The sequence below is a fragment of the Aphelocoma coerulescens genome, chromosome 8 (assembly GCF_041296385.1).
Source record: "Aphelocoma coerulescens isolate FSJ_1873_10779 chromosome 8, UR_Acoe_1.0, whole genome shotgun sequence".
NCBI lineage: Eukaryota > Metazoa > Chordata > Aves > Passeriformes > Corvidae > Aphelocoma > Aphelocoma coerulescens.
In genome coordinates, this window is record NC_091022.1 from 7,260,793 (window position 1) to 7,280,485 (window position 19,693).

At 49.4% G+C, this 19,693-nt stretch overlaps 1 protein-coding gene across 4 annotated transcripts in view; it reads left to right on the top strand.

Annotated features, from left to right (window-relative positions):
- PBX1 (PBX homeobox 1) overlaps positions 1 to 16,633 on the top strand; it is a 129,982-nt gene extending 113,349 nt beyond the window's left edge. Inside the window, exons 7-10 of one of the 4 annotated variants that reach the window (XR_011152326.1) lie at positions 4,093 to 4,205; positions 5,722 to 5,811; positions 12,238 to 13,775; positions 14,129 to 16,633. Coding sequence is in view for 3 of the 4 variants with exons in the window: in XM_069022495.1 (XP_068878596.1) it covers positions 4,093 to 4,205; positions 5,722 to 5,811; positions 12,238 to 12,330 (296 nt within the window). In the remaining variant the exon portion in view is untranslated. Of the gene's footprint in view, positions 1 to 4,092; positions 4,206 to 5,721; positions 5,812 to 12,237 lie in introns of all 4 variants that reach the window. The other 3 variants (XM_069022495.1, XM_069022496.1, XM_069022497.1) reach the window with 3 other exon arrangements.
- The last annotated feature ends 3,060 nt before the right edge of the window (positions 16,634 to 19,693 follow it).

Sequence of the window (19,693 nt, forward strand, 5' to 3'; positions counted from 1 at the left end):
ACATGGCAAATGAAACTATTTTATGTGGGCAGACCCTTTTGCCAACCAGAGTCCTCAAGGGCCACACACAGGTGATGGCATCCAGTGAAATCTTAAATGCAGAACAGCCAAAACTGTCCTGAGCTGTTTTTCTTTTCTCCTGGTCATCCTTTTGTTCTGTAAAAATCTTCTTGTGAAGCTGCTGTCTGGAAATGTACTTCATCAGGCACAAGTATCTTCTTTGCATTCCTCCATTTGTGTCCAGAACACATTACTGGAGAGGATTCTGCTTCAGCAGAGGCTGTTCTGGTTGTGGCTTCACTGTCCTGAGTGTTGTTTGGCAAGTGAAAAAGAACCAATGTCCTCCTGGATCAGCCCTGGCTTTTAGACCTGCGTTGTGGCTTTGTTCAGCTGAGGAGCAGCATGGTCCATCACCACATTCTTCCCTCATTTTTGGCCATGGTAGAGACACCACAGAAAGTCACAGGAGGCATAAATCCTGTGCTCTCAATGCATGTATGTGATTGCTTTTGACTTCAACTAGGAATCTTGTAGACATGACCAAAGTCACTTCAGATGTTCAGTGTTCTGGATCTCTCTTGTTGGTAGTAGGTGGTATGAGGCAGCAGATGAGGATGGCTTGATTTCAGTTTCAATGAACACCATTACCCTGTTTGTTTATTCTTTGTACCATTTCAATTGTCAGATACTTTAGAGAAAAGTACTTATTAGAGGTCCTGGAAAGTGGAAGGTGGAAGAACTGTCAGAAAACAAAAGACATCAGAGAAGCTGGAGAAGCCGCTCTCTGAAGAGCTGGAAAAGTGGTGCAAGAAATACCAGGAGTCAAGTTTGTGAAGATTTTTGAATTAGAGGCAAAATTGAAATGGGCTTTGCTCATCAGAGGTGTTAGGGGTGGAAGAAATCTTTTAGGGGGCATTGTTTTGATACAGGCTTTTACCCAGGGCAGGATTTGACATAGCCTGCTCAGACATTTCCAGCACTCTTTCTGAAGCTGGTGCTGACCTGATAGAAACTCAGCACCAAGGAACAGGGGGGATAGGTCTTGGGTTTGAAAAGATGTCTGGATGCTGAAGATGAACCACTCTTCTACAAGTCATGAGTTTTCTGGTACATTTTTTTGTCTACACACAATAATTTCAGGGACTTCCTTGCCAAGATCAGAGCCCTTTCCTCCTGGGTTCACAAGCTCAAAAGATGAGCTTCTCTCATTCATAACCTCTCAGTTCCTGAGGGGCCCCAGACCAAATCACAATCACCAAAGGCCAGTGGTGCATTCAGGAAAAGAACGTTTCAGAGGGACAGATTAGGTTTACAATGGAGCCTCCTCTAGTGGAAAGATTCGACTTGTATTCCTGGATCTTACCTCTGTGGAGGACATCTGAGTCTTAATTTTCAGGGCTCTTCACATTACTGCCCCTGCTCCCAGCTGGGTGCACCAGCCCCTCTTAGACTGTGTGTCTCTGAGACTTTGGGCCATTGTAATTTTCAGGCATGGTGAGTGCGCAGACAGCCAAGCGCTGAAGCAGCAGCGCGATGGCGCAGAGGGCTCTGCAATTACGGCTCTGATCCAAATGCATCCGTACATGCGGGGCCATTGGTATGCGCATATTTATCTCTGCATTCACATCAGCACCAAGACATATTTACCATTTAGATATGCACATATATTGTAAAAATACCCCTTGCCAATAGCAGTGTATATCTTGTAAGTGACATTTCCAGCGCTCCTCATGATTTCCAAGACACCGTTGTTCTTCAGAACTAGAGTTTGTGGCTGTTTGTTTATTTTTATTTCCTCCCTTCCAGTCTCAATTTTATGGCTAGGTTTGTTAAGTTTCAATAAAATATCAGTTAAGTTTATGGCATTTTTATTTGTTATTGTTGTTATAATTTTCTTTTGGTAGGGGAAGGTGGGATGAAATGTTGCTCAGCTGGCAGCAGAGTGATAGCAGTGCCATGCCAGGTGCTTAGAGATTCCAGAGTCCTCTTTCCAGGTCTGCCACTGATTATTTGTTTGATCTCAAAGATTTCTGCTCACCTCAAAAGAAGAGGAGAATATTCTCTGCTTCTTATGAGCAGTAGCTGCAGAGTCTTTTGATTCTCAGCCACTGTGGTAGTACAAAGCTCTGTTACTACCCTGTGCTTTTATTAAGGTGGTCAAAGCAATCACTAAGAAAATGGGGTCGGAAGCATCTTTGTGTGTGTGAAACGTGCCTATCTTCACACTTAAAGTTGAGCACTATCAGGGTGGGCTGTCCCCAGTCTGCCAGCTCGTTTCTCTAGGTTTCTTGCCTTTAAAATAGCGAGTAACCTGAGAGGTTGGGAAGTGACAGGAGCCCTTTGCCAGCCGAGCAGAGGAAGTGATGGTTACAGCTGCCTCCTGACTAGTCCCGGTTATCTTACGCAGCACTGTGGGGATTACTCTCCGGAACAGGTTGGGCAGGTTGACAGTGAGCACAGACAATGAGCTATTCCTGGCTTCGCTCTTTTCAGGCACCAGTGGGAGGGTCCTGATCCAAGACTCACTGTGCTCAAGATGAGTCTTTCTCTTGACTGTCTTGGGTGTTGTATCTAGCAGCGATGTTTCTGCTTTCCTTTGATTCTGAGAATTGCCAGCACCTGACAGAAGAGCCGGTCACTAAGAGAGCAGCAGAGAACATAGTGAACATGAAGTCTCCAGCATAGACCTCCCACCTGTTCCCTGACCTTTGTCAGAGGTGACTTCCTTCAGAGGAACCTTCCTGGTCTACCTCCAGGGCACAGCTGGGATCTGTCCAGTGTTTCTTCCCTCTCCAGCAAAGGGAGGGGGATTGCCAGGCATTTCTCAGAGCATACGCATGAGCCATAGTTGGGCAATTCCACCAGGACTGTGGTTGCCAGTCTTCCAAGCTGGAAATGACAGTGTAGATGGTGAGAGTATATTTGGGACTGGAGCCGAAAGCGTAGCTGACCTGGGCCCCTGAAGTCTCTCCTTTCCAAGGCTAATGTCATGTATAACTAAACCTTGCACGTTGAGCTGTCTCACACTTAATGCGCTGATCTGCACGATAAATTCTGAAATAATCCCATAAAACCTTTTTATTTATTTTTAACCCCCTTGCTGCCTTCCCTGACTTCCAGTTACATGATGGGTTTGTTTCTTCCATTAAATGGTTCAGGTGCTCAGATATCTCAAAACTGGAAGCATAAAACTATTTCTGCAAAGGCGGAATTTTTTTTTTCTTTTCATTTTTTATCCTGATCCCACCCAGTTGTCTTCACCGTTACAATTTTTTTAGTGTAACATTGACGACTGGTGCATGCAGTGGGGAATTTGCTTAGCGAGCTTGTTCTTCTGGGGCAGCTGGCCTGGGAGGGCTGCGACACCCTTGTGTTCTCTCATGGGCCATCACAATGAAGGACTTTTGCCAGCGTGATGGGCACTGGGAGTCTAACCCAGGTGCCTTCACATTTTTGTGAGCCTTTGCTCCTGGTGCTCTGTAGTTCCCACCAGTGACGGGTTCCTGATGTCCTGAAGGCAAACCCCATGCACTGCTCCCTCACAGAGCCCCCCTGTGGCTCAGCCAAAGCTCCAGCCGTGGGGCTGGATGGGATCTGGAGGTTTCACCCTGCAGGGAGCAGCACAGGCTGGAATTACCCACCGTGTTCTGAGCTTCTCAGCGTGGGCTTGGTTCACCTGCTGCTAAGGCTTCTGCTCTCAGTAGTGGGGCTTGTCTGGGTAATCCTGATATCCAGTGCAGTCTGCTGGGTGCACACCTCCAACAACCAAGATCCTTCAGAGCTAACTGAAGGATTCTGATGCTGTCCAAGTCCTCCAGGCTGTGTTTTGTTTGTCTCAGTCAAAAGCATGAAGAATCCTTCCTCCAGCTGAGGAGCTGTTGAAGAATGTCCTTGGCATTGAGCTGTAACATGTGGCTTTGAATAACCTCAAGAGTGCATCCTTTTTTTTTGCTTGCTCTGTTATTCATACTACTAACCTGTGTGTTTTGTTTTTGTGGTTGCTTTGCATGTTGTTCCTTCCTCTTGGCTGAGAGTCATGGGGTGGATCTTTTTCCTTTCTGTGATTCAGGTGCCTCACTCTTTCCTTTCCAGGTTCTTCCAGTTCTTTTAACATGTCAAACTCTGGAGATTTGTTCATGAGCGTGCAGTCTCTCAATGGGGATTCTTACCAAGGGGCCCAGGTTGGAGCCAACGTGCAGTCACAGGTAGGGACCCATCCGATGTACTGCCAGTGAATGCATTAGTGTTGGAGGAGCCTTTGATTGTATTGGCACTTCTCCCTCCCGTCTGAAAAGAGCAAATCTCAACCAGCACAAATGAACCAACCAACACTTTAAAAAGGCAAAGCAAACTGAAAAACCAACCAACCAAAAAAAGCAACAGGAACAACCACCAAAAAAACCAAACAAAAAAAAAAAAAAGCAAACAAAAAACAATCCAAAAGAAACCAAAACCAAACACCCAACCAAACCAACAACCATGCTCTTGAGGAGACTTGCCCACACTTTGTGAATGCATTTGGCTCTGGCTTGATAGTCGTACTTAGGAGGAGAGAAAGTGTAGGAGAATAGACACAAAGTCAAACAAAAGCAGCTCAGGTTTAGGTTCTGCTTGCTTTATTTTTCCAAGGGAAGGGGCCACATGTTTGGACTGGTGTCTCGTTTTACAAGACTTCCACTTACTCCTTTGATGCCAAACCAGGTGTCTGCTGAAAGGCAGTAAATGTTCAAATACATAGATAAATTTTTTATTATATTTTATAAGTAAAAGCCACCCTTCACCATCTCCCCACGCCCCCAAAGCACAGGCACTCACACCACCCCTGTACATACCAGGAGGAGAGAGCCGAGGGAGCTTTGAGCAGCATTGCCGAAACATCAATCCATGCTTGAGGCAAAAAGGAAGAATTTAAAATAGCCAGGATCTCACTCAGATCTCCCACCTCCCATCCAGTGTCCAGATATGCCAAGGGTCCCCTCTCTGGCATCTAAGGCTCTGTTCTGTGCTGAGAGACAACAACTGCTCTGACACTTCTGCATTGGGCAAGGAGAGTTCTCTAAAGCCAAGGCTGCTCCCCCTTGGGGCTGGACATGGAGTACTCATCATCCGTGGGCAGTGAGATGTGCTCACCATATGTGCCACTGCTGGGGCTGGGCTGGGGGAGTGAGGGAGAGGAACGGGGCACCCAGAGGAGAGCTGCTGGTGCCTTTGCCATGGTAGGTATATTTCCTTTCTGGGCCCTCCAGAGTGAAGGTGCTTGGCTGACTCCAAAGATCTCCTTCCACTGCTGTGAGCAGTGCTTGGGGTCAAGGGTGGAAGAGGGTAGGCGTGGGAAGGTGGGTGCTTGAGCACAATGGTGGAGATGGCTGCGACGATGTGCTCCAGGCGATGCCACCCCATACCTGTCACGCTGTTCTCCCTCCCCACTCTTTTTGTCAAAGGACATGGGACCAAGGAGAGTGTGACAAGGCTGCTGGGGCAGGCAGGGGATGGTGAGGGAGGCAGGAGAGGTCCTCTGGCTCATCTCTCTCCACAAGACCAACTGCGGCTCTCTTTTACCCCTCTTTGAATATCTACCTTTATTTTTATTATGGTGATGATCACGATTATTGTTACTACTGTTCATTTGCTTTTAACTTAGCGAAGATGAATGGAAGCAGCTTTGGCCACTAACCTTTCATTCCCTCTAATTTGTGTTTTTGTTGTCATTGGTCTGTTTAGGTGGATACCCTTCGCCATGTTATCAGCCAGACAGGAGGATACAGTGACGGACTCGCGGCAAGTCAGATGTATAGTCCGCAGGGCATCAGTGTAAGAAAAAAAAATAGGCTTGGGTTCTGGTTTTTGGTTTTTTTTTTTCATTTTTGTTCTCTCACTACAATTATTTCAAAGCCATAGGGCTCAGAATGCCAGTTAGTCTTTGCCTTTACGGTCACCTAGTTTATTGCTTCTGTATTGGTCACGCCAACGGCGGAGGTTTGCCCACAAAAAGTGGCGCCAGGGCAGGCTGTGTGCAGGCAGCTGGCGTCTCAGACTGTCACAGCCCATCAGCGTTCGCCCAGCACCTGCGGCCACACGCGCTCAGCCGAGAGGAGCTGCTAAACAGGTGACACCTCATGTAACCACAATGGGGAATGTCACTGCGAACGCCCCAGCCTGGAGATGGTTCCACACGGAGGCCGGTAGCACCATCCTGGAGCGACCAGCTAAAAATAACCCATCCCTGGCTGGCATCTGAGAGCATGGCAGCGATGGGGTTGGCAGCGATAGCAATTACAAATAAAAGGAGGGAAAAAACCCACAAAGCCAGCCAGTGTCAACCCAAGAAAACCTCGCCCAAGCAGTCTGGGGGAGGATGTGAGGGGGAGGGCAGTCTCTGGAGCATCTTCTCCTTGTTCTTGGGTGCGCTGGCGAATTCTGACTAGCATGAAAATTCGTAGCGACAAGCTGTGTCGCACAGGGGGAAATCGATCAGACACACACAAGGAGAACCCAGTGTAGATTTGGGACAGCAATCCAACTTCATTTCTCAGATCAATCGTCCACCATCTCAGTGGCGGTGACAGCAAGCTGAGAGAGGAGGGCAGCCTGGAAAAGGAGGCTGTGAGCGCTGAGTGGATGGTGGCAGTGGTGTCCAGAGTGGCACAGAGGAGGAGGCAGCTACCCTGGACATAGCTGGCTGCCACAGGATGCTGATGGTTGAGATAGGGTGGTTTTGAACTAGTCAGGGAGGTGATGATCCTCTGGGTGGGATGGTGGTCCTGCAGGTGAGACCCCAGTATGGTGCACCATCCAGTCCCATCACCCTCCACTCTCCTGCACCATTTGTCACCTGATGTGTGACCATCTTGCAGGATGGCCACAACCAGCATGCGGAGAGGGTGCAGGAAGAGGGGTGCCCTGGGACAGGGGGCTCTGCTCCCCTCCTGCGGGTGCCAGGGCGTAGTGGGTGGCTTGACGTCAGGAGGCAGAGGCAGGGAGGATTTCTGAAGTAATGTAATTGAACATGTGCAGATAATTATGTCTCATTACATAAGCCCCTTGCAAAAACGGCACTTGGAAATGCCACATGAAAGAGCCTATCGTTCCACATTAATTTCTCTGTGCGCTGAATTTATTCCCTTTCTGGCTTTTTAATACTTGGAGAGTAAATGAATCGCAGGCTGATCATGATAAGAGATGATACTTTTGTATAAATTAAAATACCCCCAAGGAAAGAGGCTGAGCTGATTACAGTTGCAGTTGGCTTGGAAAATAACAGTGGGCTGGGTTAAGCCAAAATTTGGGGGGGAGGGTTGCTGCCGGGGATTATGAGGCAGGGAGTGGGTGATGGGGGAGAGGAGAAGAAAGAGAGAGTGAAAACGCAAAAGCTGAATAGGACAAGGAGAGCTGGGTTGGTGGTTGGTGGTTGGCTGTGGTTCTCTGTGGGAGAACCAGTGTTCCCATGAGTAGCAATGAGAACTGGTGAACTGAGAGTGGCAGGGGCTCAACAGACACCTCTGTGCTTCCTAAATGGGGACCCGGCATGTTTGTCATCTGATGTCTTCTCAGGCTGGTTTTCAGGGAGGGCAGAAGCCCAAACTGACCCGTATTGGATGTTGTCAAGAGGGGGGCAGGTTGGCAAAGGGACTGCACTGTGTGAGTGACTCCTCAATTCCCCATAAAGCTGTGTTAGGCATGGGGAATGAGGCAGGGAGTCCAGAGCTGAGCAGATAGCTTAGGGAGCACCTTCTGGATTGCCTCTTTGTCCCCAAATACTTTGTTTCCCCTGTATCCCAGTTAGTGTGCTCCAGCCTGGTTGTCACTTAATATCTTCCCATCCAGTGAGATCCCTTGATGGATCCCAGTTTGTCCACCTTCAAGTGTGGCTGTCCTTTAGGAAGCATTGGTCCTGGGTTCCTCAGTGCAGACAGGGTGGCTGTCTCCAACAGACAGGGCTTCCCTGCCTTTCCCTGAACCCTTTAGTGCCAAGGAGGGGCAGTGGAATGCAGAGCAAAGCTGATTGTGACACAGAAAGCTGCCGTCCCCGCATCACCCGAGCATCCCCGTGAGCTGCTGGAAGGAGATGAGCCGAAACCTAGTCAAGAGCCCTGTCACAATGATGTCTGCACAGGACTAAGGTTAAGTCATCCCTGGAGCCCATCAGCACCAGGAAGTCAGCAGCAGGTTGCCCGGCTCTGCTGCTAGAAAGCTTGGCAGGGGAGACAATGCTCGGGGTTTGCCTTCCTTGATGGAGGATGAGTTTTTAAATGCATGTAAGTCATGACAGCTGAGAAGAGGGATCTACCCAAAGCCCAGTTCCCTGCATGGCTCTGCTGCTCTGGCTGACAGGCTGCTCTGCAGGGCGGGATGGGCTGGAGTCAGTTCTGCATCATTAGCAGGATCATGGGCAGTGTCCCAGCCATCACCAGCCCTGTGACCCACGGCAGTGGCTGAGACAGAGGGAGAACAGAGCCTTCTCTTCCATAGGTGGGGACAGTGCCAGTCCCAGCATGGCATGGGGACACTAACAGTGGAGGGGTGGTGGAGACAGGAGCTGTCTTGAGGATACCCAGCCTTGGGTCACACTGAGAAGAAGCAGGGACCTGCCCTCCTTTCAGGAGGTTTGGGGCCTGAGCCACCCTTTTGGCAAACTGGGGGGCTGTAGGGTTTTGCACCATGAAGTGAGAGTTGTTAAGTGTCTGGGCTGTCTGGACAGTGTTTGTTCATGGGGGTCCACATGTGTACCCAGGAGGTCTCCGAGACCAGGGGTTTCAAAGCATTTAGGAAAGCTCAGGTTCTGATGGGTTCCAACAGAAGCTGGATCTTTATTGCCACAGTCCTCTGGAGGGTTCCACCCTATAACATCACCTTTGCTGCCAGTGCCTATGGCTGTAAATCCACAAAGTGTTCTACTTCCCCCACATGCTAATGAATGAGTGAGCTATAGTCATCCTAAAGCCCTTTCAGAAATTTGGTTTTGGACTTAATTTAACTTACAGATAATTTAAAAGTCTAAAATGAGGAGCTGTTCTTAAAGTTCATCAGACAGTGAAGTTTTTGAGTTAACACTACTGCTGTGCAGACCTGTGCCTGTTCACAGAGCAGTGTGTTTGTGACCTGGATGGTAGTGGCCAGTGGCTGGGTGTGATGAGGAGTTTTGGATCCACTCTTGCCAACAAAGATCGGTACATGAAGAAGCTGAGAGCTCCTTACTTGACCTGAGATCTTTTGTTCTAAAAATTTGAGCCTTGGGAAGAAAGTGGTTGCTCTGTTCCTCAGCCAGCTGCAGTTGACCATCATGGTCAAGCTTTGGTTCATGGTCATGGCCACCAGCTGGGGTATAGAAGTTGGTCTGGCAGGGCTTTAGTGCACAAGATCCATCCATAAGGGATGCCTTGGTGTGTTCTGATGGCCAGGGATGCCTGGCCATGATCCTTGGGAAGGGATGTCCAGACAAGGCTGGAGTCTCTGGTGGATGATAAGACCTTCAGTGCATATTGTAAGGAGGCCCTGATAGAAGCTCTTAAAAACTCAGAGGTCTAAAAAGGCTTTGGGGCTACTCTGTCAGACTGGCTGGTAACTGGTGGGTTTGGAGGTTGACCTGACACCCTGTGCCATTGTTGGTGGGACAAGGATTTGGTCACAGGAAGTGAGATGCTGGGACAGCCTCTGTGCTAAGCAGAAGGCTCCTTTAAAAATTGGCAGAAAGTCATCTCGCAGCCTCAGGTAGGAGGCCCGGGCAGGGAGCCAGCCAGACTTGCTGGAGGTGACAAAAAGCTGAGACCTGTGGAAATGGGCACCAAAACCAGTTGCTTCAGCAATCATTTGCTGGGGCTCCAGACTTGGACAGTCACCAAGGCTTTGCCTGTGCTTTGACACCAGAAGGTGACATCTGAAGAAGTCACAGCTGTGTGCAGGGGCTCTGCAAGGAGCAGCAACCTCCTCAAAAGACTCCCTTGTCCTTGAGGGAGATCCCAACTGATTTACTACAGTCAAATCCCAAGGGATCTCCATGATTGGAAGAGGTAGAGCCATCCGGGTGGAATTGGATGAATCCCACATGTGGCTTGATCCGTGAAGCAATGGAGTGAACTCCAGGGTGAGTGGGGATGGTGCCTGCATTCCCTCTGCCTGGAGAAGGATCTGGCCTCCTCATGGAGGGCTTTTCCATACCAAAGGATGGTGTTGAGATGTCACAGCCAACCTTGGGTCCTCTTTCCATCACTTGACCCACAACTTACAGCCTTCCCAGGCTGGGTTGGCCTCTCCCCAATATTCTCTTGACTTCCCACTGGATGCCACCAAGGTTGTGTTTAGCCACACAAACTCCTGAAGCACAGGAAGGCTCATTCCCAGTCTACAGTACCTTCCAAGGATTTTGGGGAGCAGGGTGCTGAACGTGGAGCCACTGCTCAATTGCTCCTTCCAGCTGTGGCTGGCAGGCAAAAGCCTCGCTAAAAATAGTTGAGTACAATAGGGCCGGAGCCCTGCTCCACACGGCCCCTGCCACTCTCCCCCCTCCTGCTCACCATAACGACCCTGCAAACACTAAATGGCATCTGAGTGCATTAAGCAGCAAACTCTCCGGTGACATAGCAATTACGGCTCTGAAATAGATTTGGTGCGTCACGGAAGATAAGGGTTTTGAAAGTTTCTGTTGTGATTATAGCTTGTAACTCCAACAAATAACAGGCTTGGTAATAAGAGGCTGCCAGCACAGCTATTGTGGTTCTCTCTCACTGATGGCACGTAAATTGCTATTAATGTCCTAAGTGTACTTGAATATGCCAGTCTCAGGGCGGCGGAGTTGGCTCTGTGTCTCTCTTTACGCGGCCTGTCATTGTCAGGCTGATAATCTACAGTAATTGCTGCCTCTTGCAGTAGTCCAAGACGTGTAAGGGTGGATATTGTGTCTCGGGGAGTGCAGGGATGGTGGGTCAGGGCCTGGGTGTGGGTGGGAGCTGGTGGGGGCAGTGGGCATGGGGTAAACGGGGCTGGTAATGCTTGTGCATAGTCTGGTTTCACACTTGCACGCAAGGTGAAGTGGAGTTTGCTAATCTGTGAGCAAGCTCAGGTCATGATTCCTGCTTTCCTTGCTGTTGCCTGAACCGTGCACATGTGGAAGAGCACACAAGCCCAGGAAGGGGTGTGCACACCTCTTGTCTTTTTGCTTTGTGCATGCCTGCTGTGAGGTGGTCTGCCTCCTCAAACAAGGGTTCTTGTGGCTCATCTGTGTCAGCTCTTTGCTCCCATCTCAGCAGCCTCTCAGGGAGGCAGGAGCTGGGCAGCAGCATCTCAGGGTGGGGAATTTTCCTACCCTCACCCCTTTGGGGTGTGCAGGGTCCCAGCTGGCAGGGCCAGCGTTGGATGATGCAGCAGGCAGGAACAGCCAGAGTGGGAAAAGCAGCCTGGGCATGTCTAAAGCGGGACAGCAACTGCTGCAAACTGGAGTTTGGGCAGTGGTTGGGAAGGATTAATTAGCTAAGCACTGAATCAATGTCAGAGCAAGCAGAGGAGGTTGGGTGTGACATCTGCTCCTCTCCAAAGGGAATGGCAGCCACAGAGGAGCAGCTTCTGTGCGCTGCTGGCTCCTGCCTGCGGCAGCCAGGGCCCTCAGGTAGCTCAGCTCTGGAGTGCCTGGAGAATTTGGCTCTGCATCTGTTTTTAGGAGAAGAAACATGTTGTCTGCCATGCTTTGCTGCATGAGCCCTCAGATGGGATATAATGGTGGCAACTCTGTTGCACTGTGGCTTGGCTTCCCATGATGAGGTGGGGACGTGGAGCTTTTCTGGGGGACACAGCACAGCTCAGCAGTTCCATGGGACCTGTTGCTTGTTCTGCGTGTTCACAGCACTTGGGTTCAGATAACATTCAGGCTGGTGGTTCTGGAGTGAGGTGTTTGCTATTTTCTTTCTTCCATATGAGGAAGGGTCATAATCAGGGGTTAAAAACCCCCAAATGACCAGAGCTTGGGGTTCTGGAGAAACATGTTTTTTTAAGGGATGGACTTTGTGTGAGCACTTGCAGTTTATCAAAATCTGTTTTCAACAGGAATGTTTCTGCTCTATCCCACTGATGGAGCCCTGTGGTCTGGGGTGGGATGGGGGAGTCAGAGGGGACATCTTTGCCTCCTACACTGGTCCCAGCTGAGGGAGAAGCTGGGGGCAGGGGTTCTGAGGTGAATGGGTGCTTTGTGTAGGGCTGTTTGTGCCTTGCCATTGAGTGACTGGTGTGTCTGTGTGTTGCTTCCTGCAGGCTAATGGAGGTTGGCAAGACGCTACTACCCCATCATCGGTGACCTCCCCCACAGAAGGCCCTGGCAGCGTTCACTCTGATACCTCCAACTGATCTCCCAGTAAATTGCATCCCTGGCTGAGCTGGCCCCGGCGGGGGCGGGAGGGGAGGGGGCCTCTCCTAACACCGCAGCAGTCAGACTGGAGGTGAACCCAATCAGCACACACAAGAAGACTCCTTCTCTTCTCTTCTCTTCGTCGGGATGCTTTTTTCAGCCAATCTGGACACTTCTTTATACTCTCTTCCCTTTCTTTTCTGGGTAGAAGCCGCTCTCCCCCTCCTTGCCACTGCCACAACACCACTCCCTTCCCCTCCCCCCTACCCACTGAAGGTAGAAGGATTTTAAGGAGGAAAAGCAAAAATCCACCACCACCACAAAAACCAACCCCAGAGCAGTATACAGCCTGATGCTGGGTGTCTTTCTGAGGAGCCGCAAATGTACCTCAGTCACATCTTGCTCCCCCGCTAGCAGGCAGCCCCTCTGCCTCCCTTCCTTTCTCGCTACCTCTCCGTAGAGAATCGCCACCATAGGGAATCTGCTCCCACCTCATCTCCACAGCCTCCTGCACTCAGCCCTGCCCCAGTGAGCTGTCCCTTGGGTGCTGCAGGGACAGGGCAGGTGGCACAGGCCCCATGCACGTAGAAGGAGCCAGCCTGCTCCTGTTCACTTCCAGAAGGTACCATTCCCATTCCCAGCCCCAGGGAAACCGCCAGCACTTCCCAGTCCCAGCCCTACTTGGCCAAGCATCCCTCCTGATGGCTGCTGTGATCTGGATGAGCCACGAAACCCTGCTGTCCTCCCTGCCGGTTGTTGGAGGGGAGAAGAGGAGGGAAGGATGGGGAGGCAGAGGCAGGTGAGAAGCGGCCATCGCTGATAACGGAGGTGCTTACACCTTCACAGAGCTGTGTGGGATCAGGCATGGATGGCTGATGGGACACCAGCACTTCTCTCACAACAGCTAGAGGGGCTGGTGGTGGAGTTTTCCTGGTGAGGACAGTGTCACAGGGTGTTGGCTCCTGTTTCCAGGAGGTGCTGCACTGCAGGAGAGGAGGAGCTGGGTTCCCCAGTTCAGGCAGGACCCACAGAGGTTTATGCCACCCCGTGTTCCCAAAGCCCTGCCAAGCTGGCAGCGAGAGATGGGCAGCAGAATGCCAGAGGCTGGAAGTCTGGAAGTGCTGGGTTGAGTGTCTCGGGTGCTTTTGATAATGCTTCATGCCACAGGTTTACTCTGTAGGACAGGTGGGTGCCCCACTGAGGGGTGTCTGTGTGCTGAAGCTGCTGCTTTTATCCCAGGAGTTACCCTGGGCAGTGGCCATTGAAGAACTCACGGGATTTTCTGTGCAGCTTTTCTGGTCCACTGTTGGGACAAGCAGTGGTGGCTGGCGAGCAAGGCTTCATCCTGCCCCTTCAGGCTGGTGCTGGGAGGACATGGCTTTCATGGAAGAGCAGAAGAGGCAGCACCAGTTTCCCTGGGCAGCAGGCTGAGCTACGTGCCCAGGTGGGACTTCTGGCCATCGGTTCTTACAGTGGGTGTGAGGAGGCTGAGCCAGCCTGCGTCAGGACCCTGGGTGTGCCGGGGCGTGGTGTGGGTGCAGGATGTCTGACACCTCATAATGGATCTCAGTATCCCTTGGGATCAATACCTCACGCTGTTGAATGTCCATGCCCACCCTGCTTGTGCTGGCCTCAAGGTGTGAGCTGCTAGGAGGGAGCAGCAGAAACCATTTAAAATTAGAGCTCTGCCAAAAATATTTCCACCCTTCTGCTGGAAAAAATACTAGAAATACTAGTCGTTGCCTGCAGGGCGCAGTGGTGGTGTGGCCACAGCTCTGACACACTGTTATCTTGCAGCACAGGGGCTTTATGGGTCCAGCAGTGACACTTCCTGCTCCTTTTGCATCCACGCCAGGAGTGAGGACCCTGTGGCAGAACAGGATGTGACATGAGGGGCCTAGGGCTGCCTCCTAGCTGTGTGTCAAGAGCATGGAGAAGGTTCTTTTCCTGCAAGGACAGTCGGGAGGTGCTGCCCACCTTCCCGAGTTCTGCACCTTCCCACTTTCCCCTTCTTCCCGTGGCCTCCCTCAGTGCTGCCTTTTGTCCACTTCCAGCTTATTTTACGTGAACCTGTTCTGGCAAAGCATTCCAGGGACACAGGACTGAGTCAGGCCTGTTCTCCCAAGCGGCAACAGTGCTGTGCCTTCAGGAATGCCACTGTCCCTCTTGGAAACCAACCGGGAATGAGCCAAAACCACTGCCTGCTGGAGCCAGCCCACATTGGGGCTGCCCTCCCCTGCCCTGCTGCCCCTCCTGCCTATCCCCCTGCCCAGGCACCCCCTGCATGGGCTGGACCCTCACTCCTCCACGGTACTTTGCAAATCCCCTCCTGGGTTCCCCAGTTGGTCCCTCCAGTTTGTGTTGGCGTAGCTGCTTGCTTGCCTTTTTATTTGCTTTTTTTATTTTTGGGTTTTGTTTCTCCTCCCCATTCTCCTCCCTTGCTCCAGCCCCAAGTGTTGTGGGTTTTTTTCTTCTTCTTTTTTTTATTACTATTTTTTTTTTCTGCCCAGAAAAACCTGACTTCGATACCAAAAAAACAAAACAAAACAAAACAAAAAACCACAAAAAAAACACAAACAAAAAAAACCTGCAGAAACTCAAAAAAAAATAAAAATGAAAAAAAAAATCACAAAAAAAACTCGATGATTCTTTCAGCTTTATTAACATTTTCCATTGTTTCTTGCGATTTGTGTCTCGTTCTTTGTAGTATTGATGATAACGAACATTTGATAATGAATGTTCTTGTATATTCAGATAAAGGAGAAAAAAAAAACCAAAAACGCAGTCGGAATTTAATAGTGTTTATAATAAAAGAATAAAAAATGACCCTCTTAGCACGCAAAATTGAACAGGGGGAAGGTCCCGTCCCTGTTCTTTCTGTGGCAACAGGCGCTTCATTCCTGTATAGTTTATAACATCAAACTACCTACATTCATCCTCCTTTTTTTTGTTTGTTTGTTTTTTCCCATGGTTTGGTTTTTTTTCCATTTTCTCGCATTTGTGAATTAGTTCAAGAATGCTAGAAAAGTGTAGAGTCGTGCACACTCATTTCTTCTTACACAATGTTTAAAAAGTGACGGTAATTCATTTTGTAAAACTTTAAAAAGGAAAAAAAATGGTTGGAATAGTGAGCATTAATAGGTACAGTCTAACACTTTATGTTTCTTAACGTTGAGACCCAGAAATGAACCTTTTTGTTTGTTTGGCATTATTTGGGCTGGGGGGGAGGGGGGGGGCTCTTTGATGATGATGATGATGCTGAGTTTATTTTGACCTGTCCGAGACGATGGCCTTGCCGCTTCCCCTGCATTTTTGAGCTGTGACCCGAGTGATGTGAAAAGTGATGGTGGTGTTTTGGGGGGGAGTGTTTCTCCCCAGTCCTTTCACATCCCAGCTCCAGAAGATCCTTGCGTGGCTGCTCTGGGGCTGAGCAGTGGGATTACATCTCCGAAGAGAGATGGAATTCCGAGGGGTTTTGGGGGAGGAGATGGGGAGTCAAGTCCTGAGCCCCCATGGGTCTCCATTCTGGGGGTGTTGCTGAGCTGCCTGGAAGTGATGCAAGGGCAAGAATCCTTCCCAAGATGTATAGATAGCTGTACGCTCTGCCCTGGATCCCAGTGTCCCAAAGCTGAAGGATTTGGAGCAAGGAACGTTCCAACCTCATGTCGCCCATGGACCTTGCTGAAGATGAGGTCTCGCAGCCTAGCCCCAAGCCCTGGCTGCATCAGGGTGCTGAGATGGGACAAGGGGTGGGATGTGGCCAAAATGGCCCCAAATCCAGCCCCAAATCCCAGTGGCTGCAGAGTGGGGTTCAAGGAGGAGTGCTGAGGAAGGTGCTGGTTGGCATCACTTCAGTTTTCTCTTAAAACATTTTCCTGCTCCTCCCAAAACACCTGAGCTTTTCACATCACTGACCGGTTTAGGCTTTGGGGTGTTACTTTTAATCCCAAGGTTTCCTGGAGTTCTTTTGGTTTTGTACACCTTTATTATTATTATTATTTTATTATTATTAAGACGATGTAAATCAGACATTGCCTGGGGGGTTGGTTTTGTCAGTTTGCTTTTTTTGTTCTTGCAAAGGCCTTTCTGTCCTTTGTAAAGGTGATCCAGTTCAGAGTTGCTTTTTCTTCTCTATTTTTTTCCCCCATCTTTTTTTTTCTCTCTTCCTAATGGATTCCAAATATTAAAAAAAAAAAAAAAAAGAAAAAAAAGAAACCCCCCCCAAAAAAAAGACAAAAAAAAGACTCTCTGTTCCAACCTGGTTTTGAAACTTTAAGCTTTTCTGCTTCTGTAAAGAAAAAGGCCTCTGTCTTTCTGATCCCAATTGAAACTTTTATGTTCTATGACGATACTAACAAGGTGTAGGTTTTACAGTTTCCTGATTTGTACTGGTAATGCATATTCCAAATAAATAGTTTCTTTTGTTGCAAAAAAAAAAAAAAAAAAATCAAAAAAAAAAAAAACCTGAAACCAAACCTGGTGTATTTTTTGGGGAAGAAAAAGAGGAAAATAGCCTGGGGTTTCCCCTTGGGGTACCGCGGGCAGGAAGGTTTTGGGGTGCAGTGAGGGGGTGAAGAAAGGTAGTAAATACCCTGATGTTGGGTCCTGTGCCTGGTGGTGTGACCATGGGAGCCAGAGGGAGGCGATTTGGGATTCTGCCTGAGGCACTGCATCCCTGGTGCCTTCCCCCATGCCTCAGTTTCCCTGTGCAGAAGGAGGCAAGTTCTCCTGGACACGCTTTGTCCATTAAAAAAAAAAGAAATTAACCTTTTGTTGCTGGTTCACTGCTTTTTTGGACTTGTTAGTGCACTGCTTTCCAAAAAGAGGTAGAAAGAGGATTTTCTTTATCGCACCAAGGTCTGGGGAGCAGGGGAAGGCTTACAAGCCTTTCCTGTTTTCCTGGGCGGTTTTAGTTTAAAAAAGGGGGAAAAAAATCGAAAGTGTTTCTGAGAAGAAAAAAAGTAATTTTAAATTTAAAAATAATTTGCAATTTAAAAAAGAGCCTATGCGTAGGATGAAAACCAGGACAGCTCTGCCTTGTCCCTAGAGACAGAGGTTTTAGATGGAGCAGGGGGCGGCTGTGATTCCCCAGCTCCCAAGCTGGAGAAAGGCGGGGCTGAATGTGCCACAAACGCCTCTGACACCCCACGGGGTCCCGAGCGGATGGGAAGAATTCCCTTGGGAAGGCAGCACGGGGGGGATGCAGGCGCTTGCCTGGAGCTGCCGCCCCGCTCCCCCATGGATTTCTTGTCAATGATTATTCAATCTCCAGCCTGACCTTTCTCTTCTAAATAACACGGCAATATCAGCGCGGGCCAGCCTCCAGCTCCGGCTGCAAATTAACTGTATCGCTCTCCGGCAGAGCTCCCCGGAGCTCCCCGGCGCCGCGCTCCACGCCGCCCCAGGAATTATCTCCCTCCGCCGCTGCTCTCCTAATACCAGTTTAAATATCAGCCTGCTCCCAGCTGTTCCCTTCTAATAAACCCTCATCCCGGCTCCAAACAGAGAAATGCTAAGTCTCATCGGGCCCCGGTGAGGGAATCGCCTCAGCGAGGCGGGCGGCGGTGCTGGGAAGGGTGCGCAGATGCTCTTGGGGCTGGGGGGTCCCGTCACACGTCCTTTGGGGGCCAGGGTGGGCTTGAGCACCTGGCTCCTCTCCCAGCTCATGTCTTTGTCCGTCTCTGCCAAAAATAGGTGATTTTAAGGTGCGAAAAGGGCACACGCAGCCTCCTGGAGCGTTGCGGCTGACTGAGGAGCTGGGCTGGATGCAGCATCCTCCCTTCCTCCTCTACTCCAGCTGCTTGTGGATGAAAGGGAAACCCACAAATATAAAACTGGATTGTTTGCCTCTTCCTTGCTATTTCCCTCCCCTTTTCTGCATCCACACTTTTCCCTTCGCCCCCTGCCACTCATTTGTCCGTAGGGTTTTTTTAATCTCTGTTTCCCTGTTTTGGGGCAACCAAGTTCAGCCCTGGGTGGGAGCAAACCCCGAGGTGCAGCTCCCACACTTTTCCATTTCACATTGCAGTATTTTTGACAAAAAGTTGCGGAGAAGAAGACACGGCATGCACTGAGCCCCACTTAATTCCCACAGCAGAAGCTTCAAAAGGCTTTTGGTGAGCAAACACTGGTGGCTTGGTGACAAGCCTGTGTCCTGGGATGCTCCAGGTACCTCCCCAGCTCCCTGGCGCATGTCCTGACCGGTGCAATGCCTCTGGCAGGTTTTTCTCCCCATAGGGCGCTGCCGGCATCCCTGGACTGGCATCCTACAATGTTCCCTGCCCACTCCCACACCGGGAGCTGCAGCCAAGGGCCACCGCCACCATCCCTGTGGCAAACAGCGCGGGCTGGCGACCCACACCCACGTTATTAATAATCCTTCCCTCCTAACCGAGGGGCTGGGAGGTGTTAAAGTTACAGTTTGCAGTAAAGCCCCGTCCGTTTGCAGGAGAATTTAATATATGGCAGAAGTTTCGCCTATAAAAGGCCAGGGTTATGTTTTCCTCCAGTTCACCAGGAGTCTATAACTTACGACCTCCATAAATGTGAGTGGGTCTCACAAGTCAGCCCATCAGTCTTTGGAGTAATTCTGCTTTGTAGTAAAATATTTTATTGTGCCTTGGATGCAGGCAGCCCCCCCACCCTCCTCGGGGTGGGTGGGAATTGGTGGCTGTCCCCAAGTCCCTCCTCTGCCAGCACCATGGGGATGGAGTGGAGGAGGGATGCTGCCCATCCTTTGGGCCTCAAAAATAAAATTAAATTTAAAAATTTAATAAAGTTAAATAAAATAAAGTTACAATGTAGTAAAAGAAAATAATAAAAGATAAATAAGATTTAAAAATACAGGTAAAATAAAATGAATATAGGATAAAATTTAATTAAACAAAATAAAGGCAAACGAGAATAAAATAAAATAAAATAAAACAAAATAAAATAAAATAAAATAAAATAAAATAAAATAAAATAAAATAAAATAAAATAAAATAAAATAAAATAAAATAATAAAATAAATTATCCTGCCCCCGGGCATGAGCTACTGAGAATGTGTGCTGCACCTTTTAATTGTTGCTAATGATGTAGAGTTTTAATAGCTTTACAGGGGAATTGTGGCATCTTTCTGTGCGCTGGCAGTGCCGGGGGTTGTGTGGGAAGAGGGAACCCAGGGATAGTGGTGTGGGGGTGTTCGATGATGGGAGAGGAGGAGAATTGCGAGGAAGAAGCCCAGAGGAGAGGGCAGATGTATGGCACAAAGGCAGGGCTGGACAAAACCGAAGCAGAAGAAAAAAATATCAAAAAACAGATTAAAAAAAAAAAAAAAAGAGGAATGTCATCACTCCCTTGCCAACTCGCCCATCCTCTGGG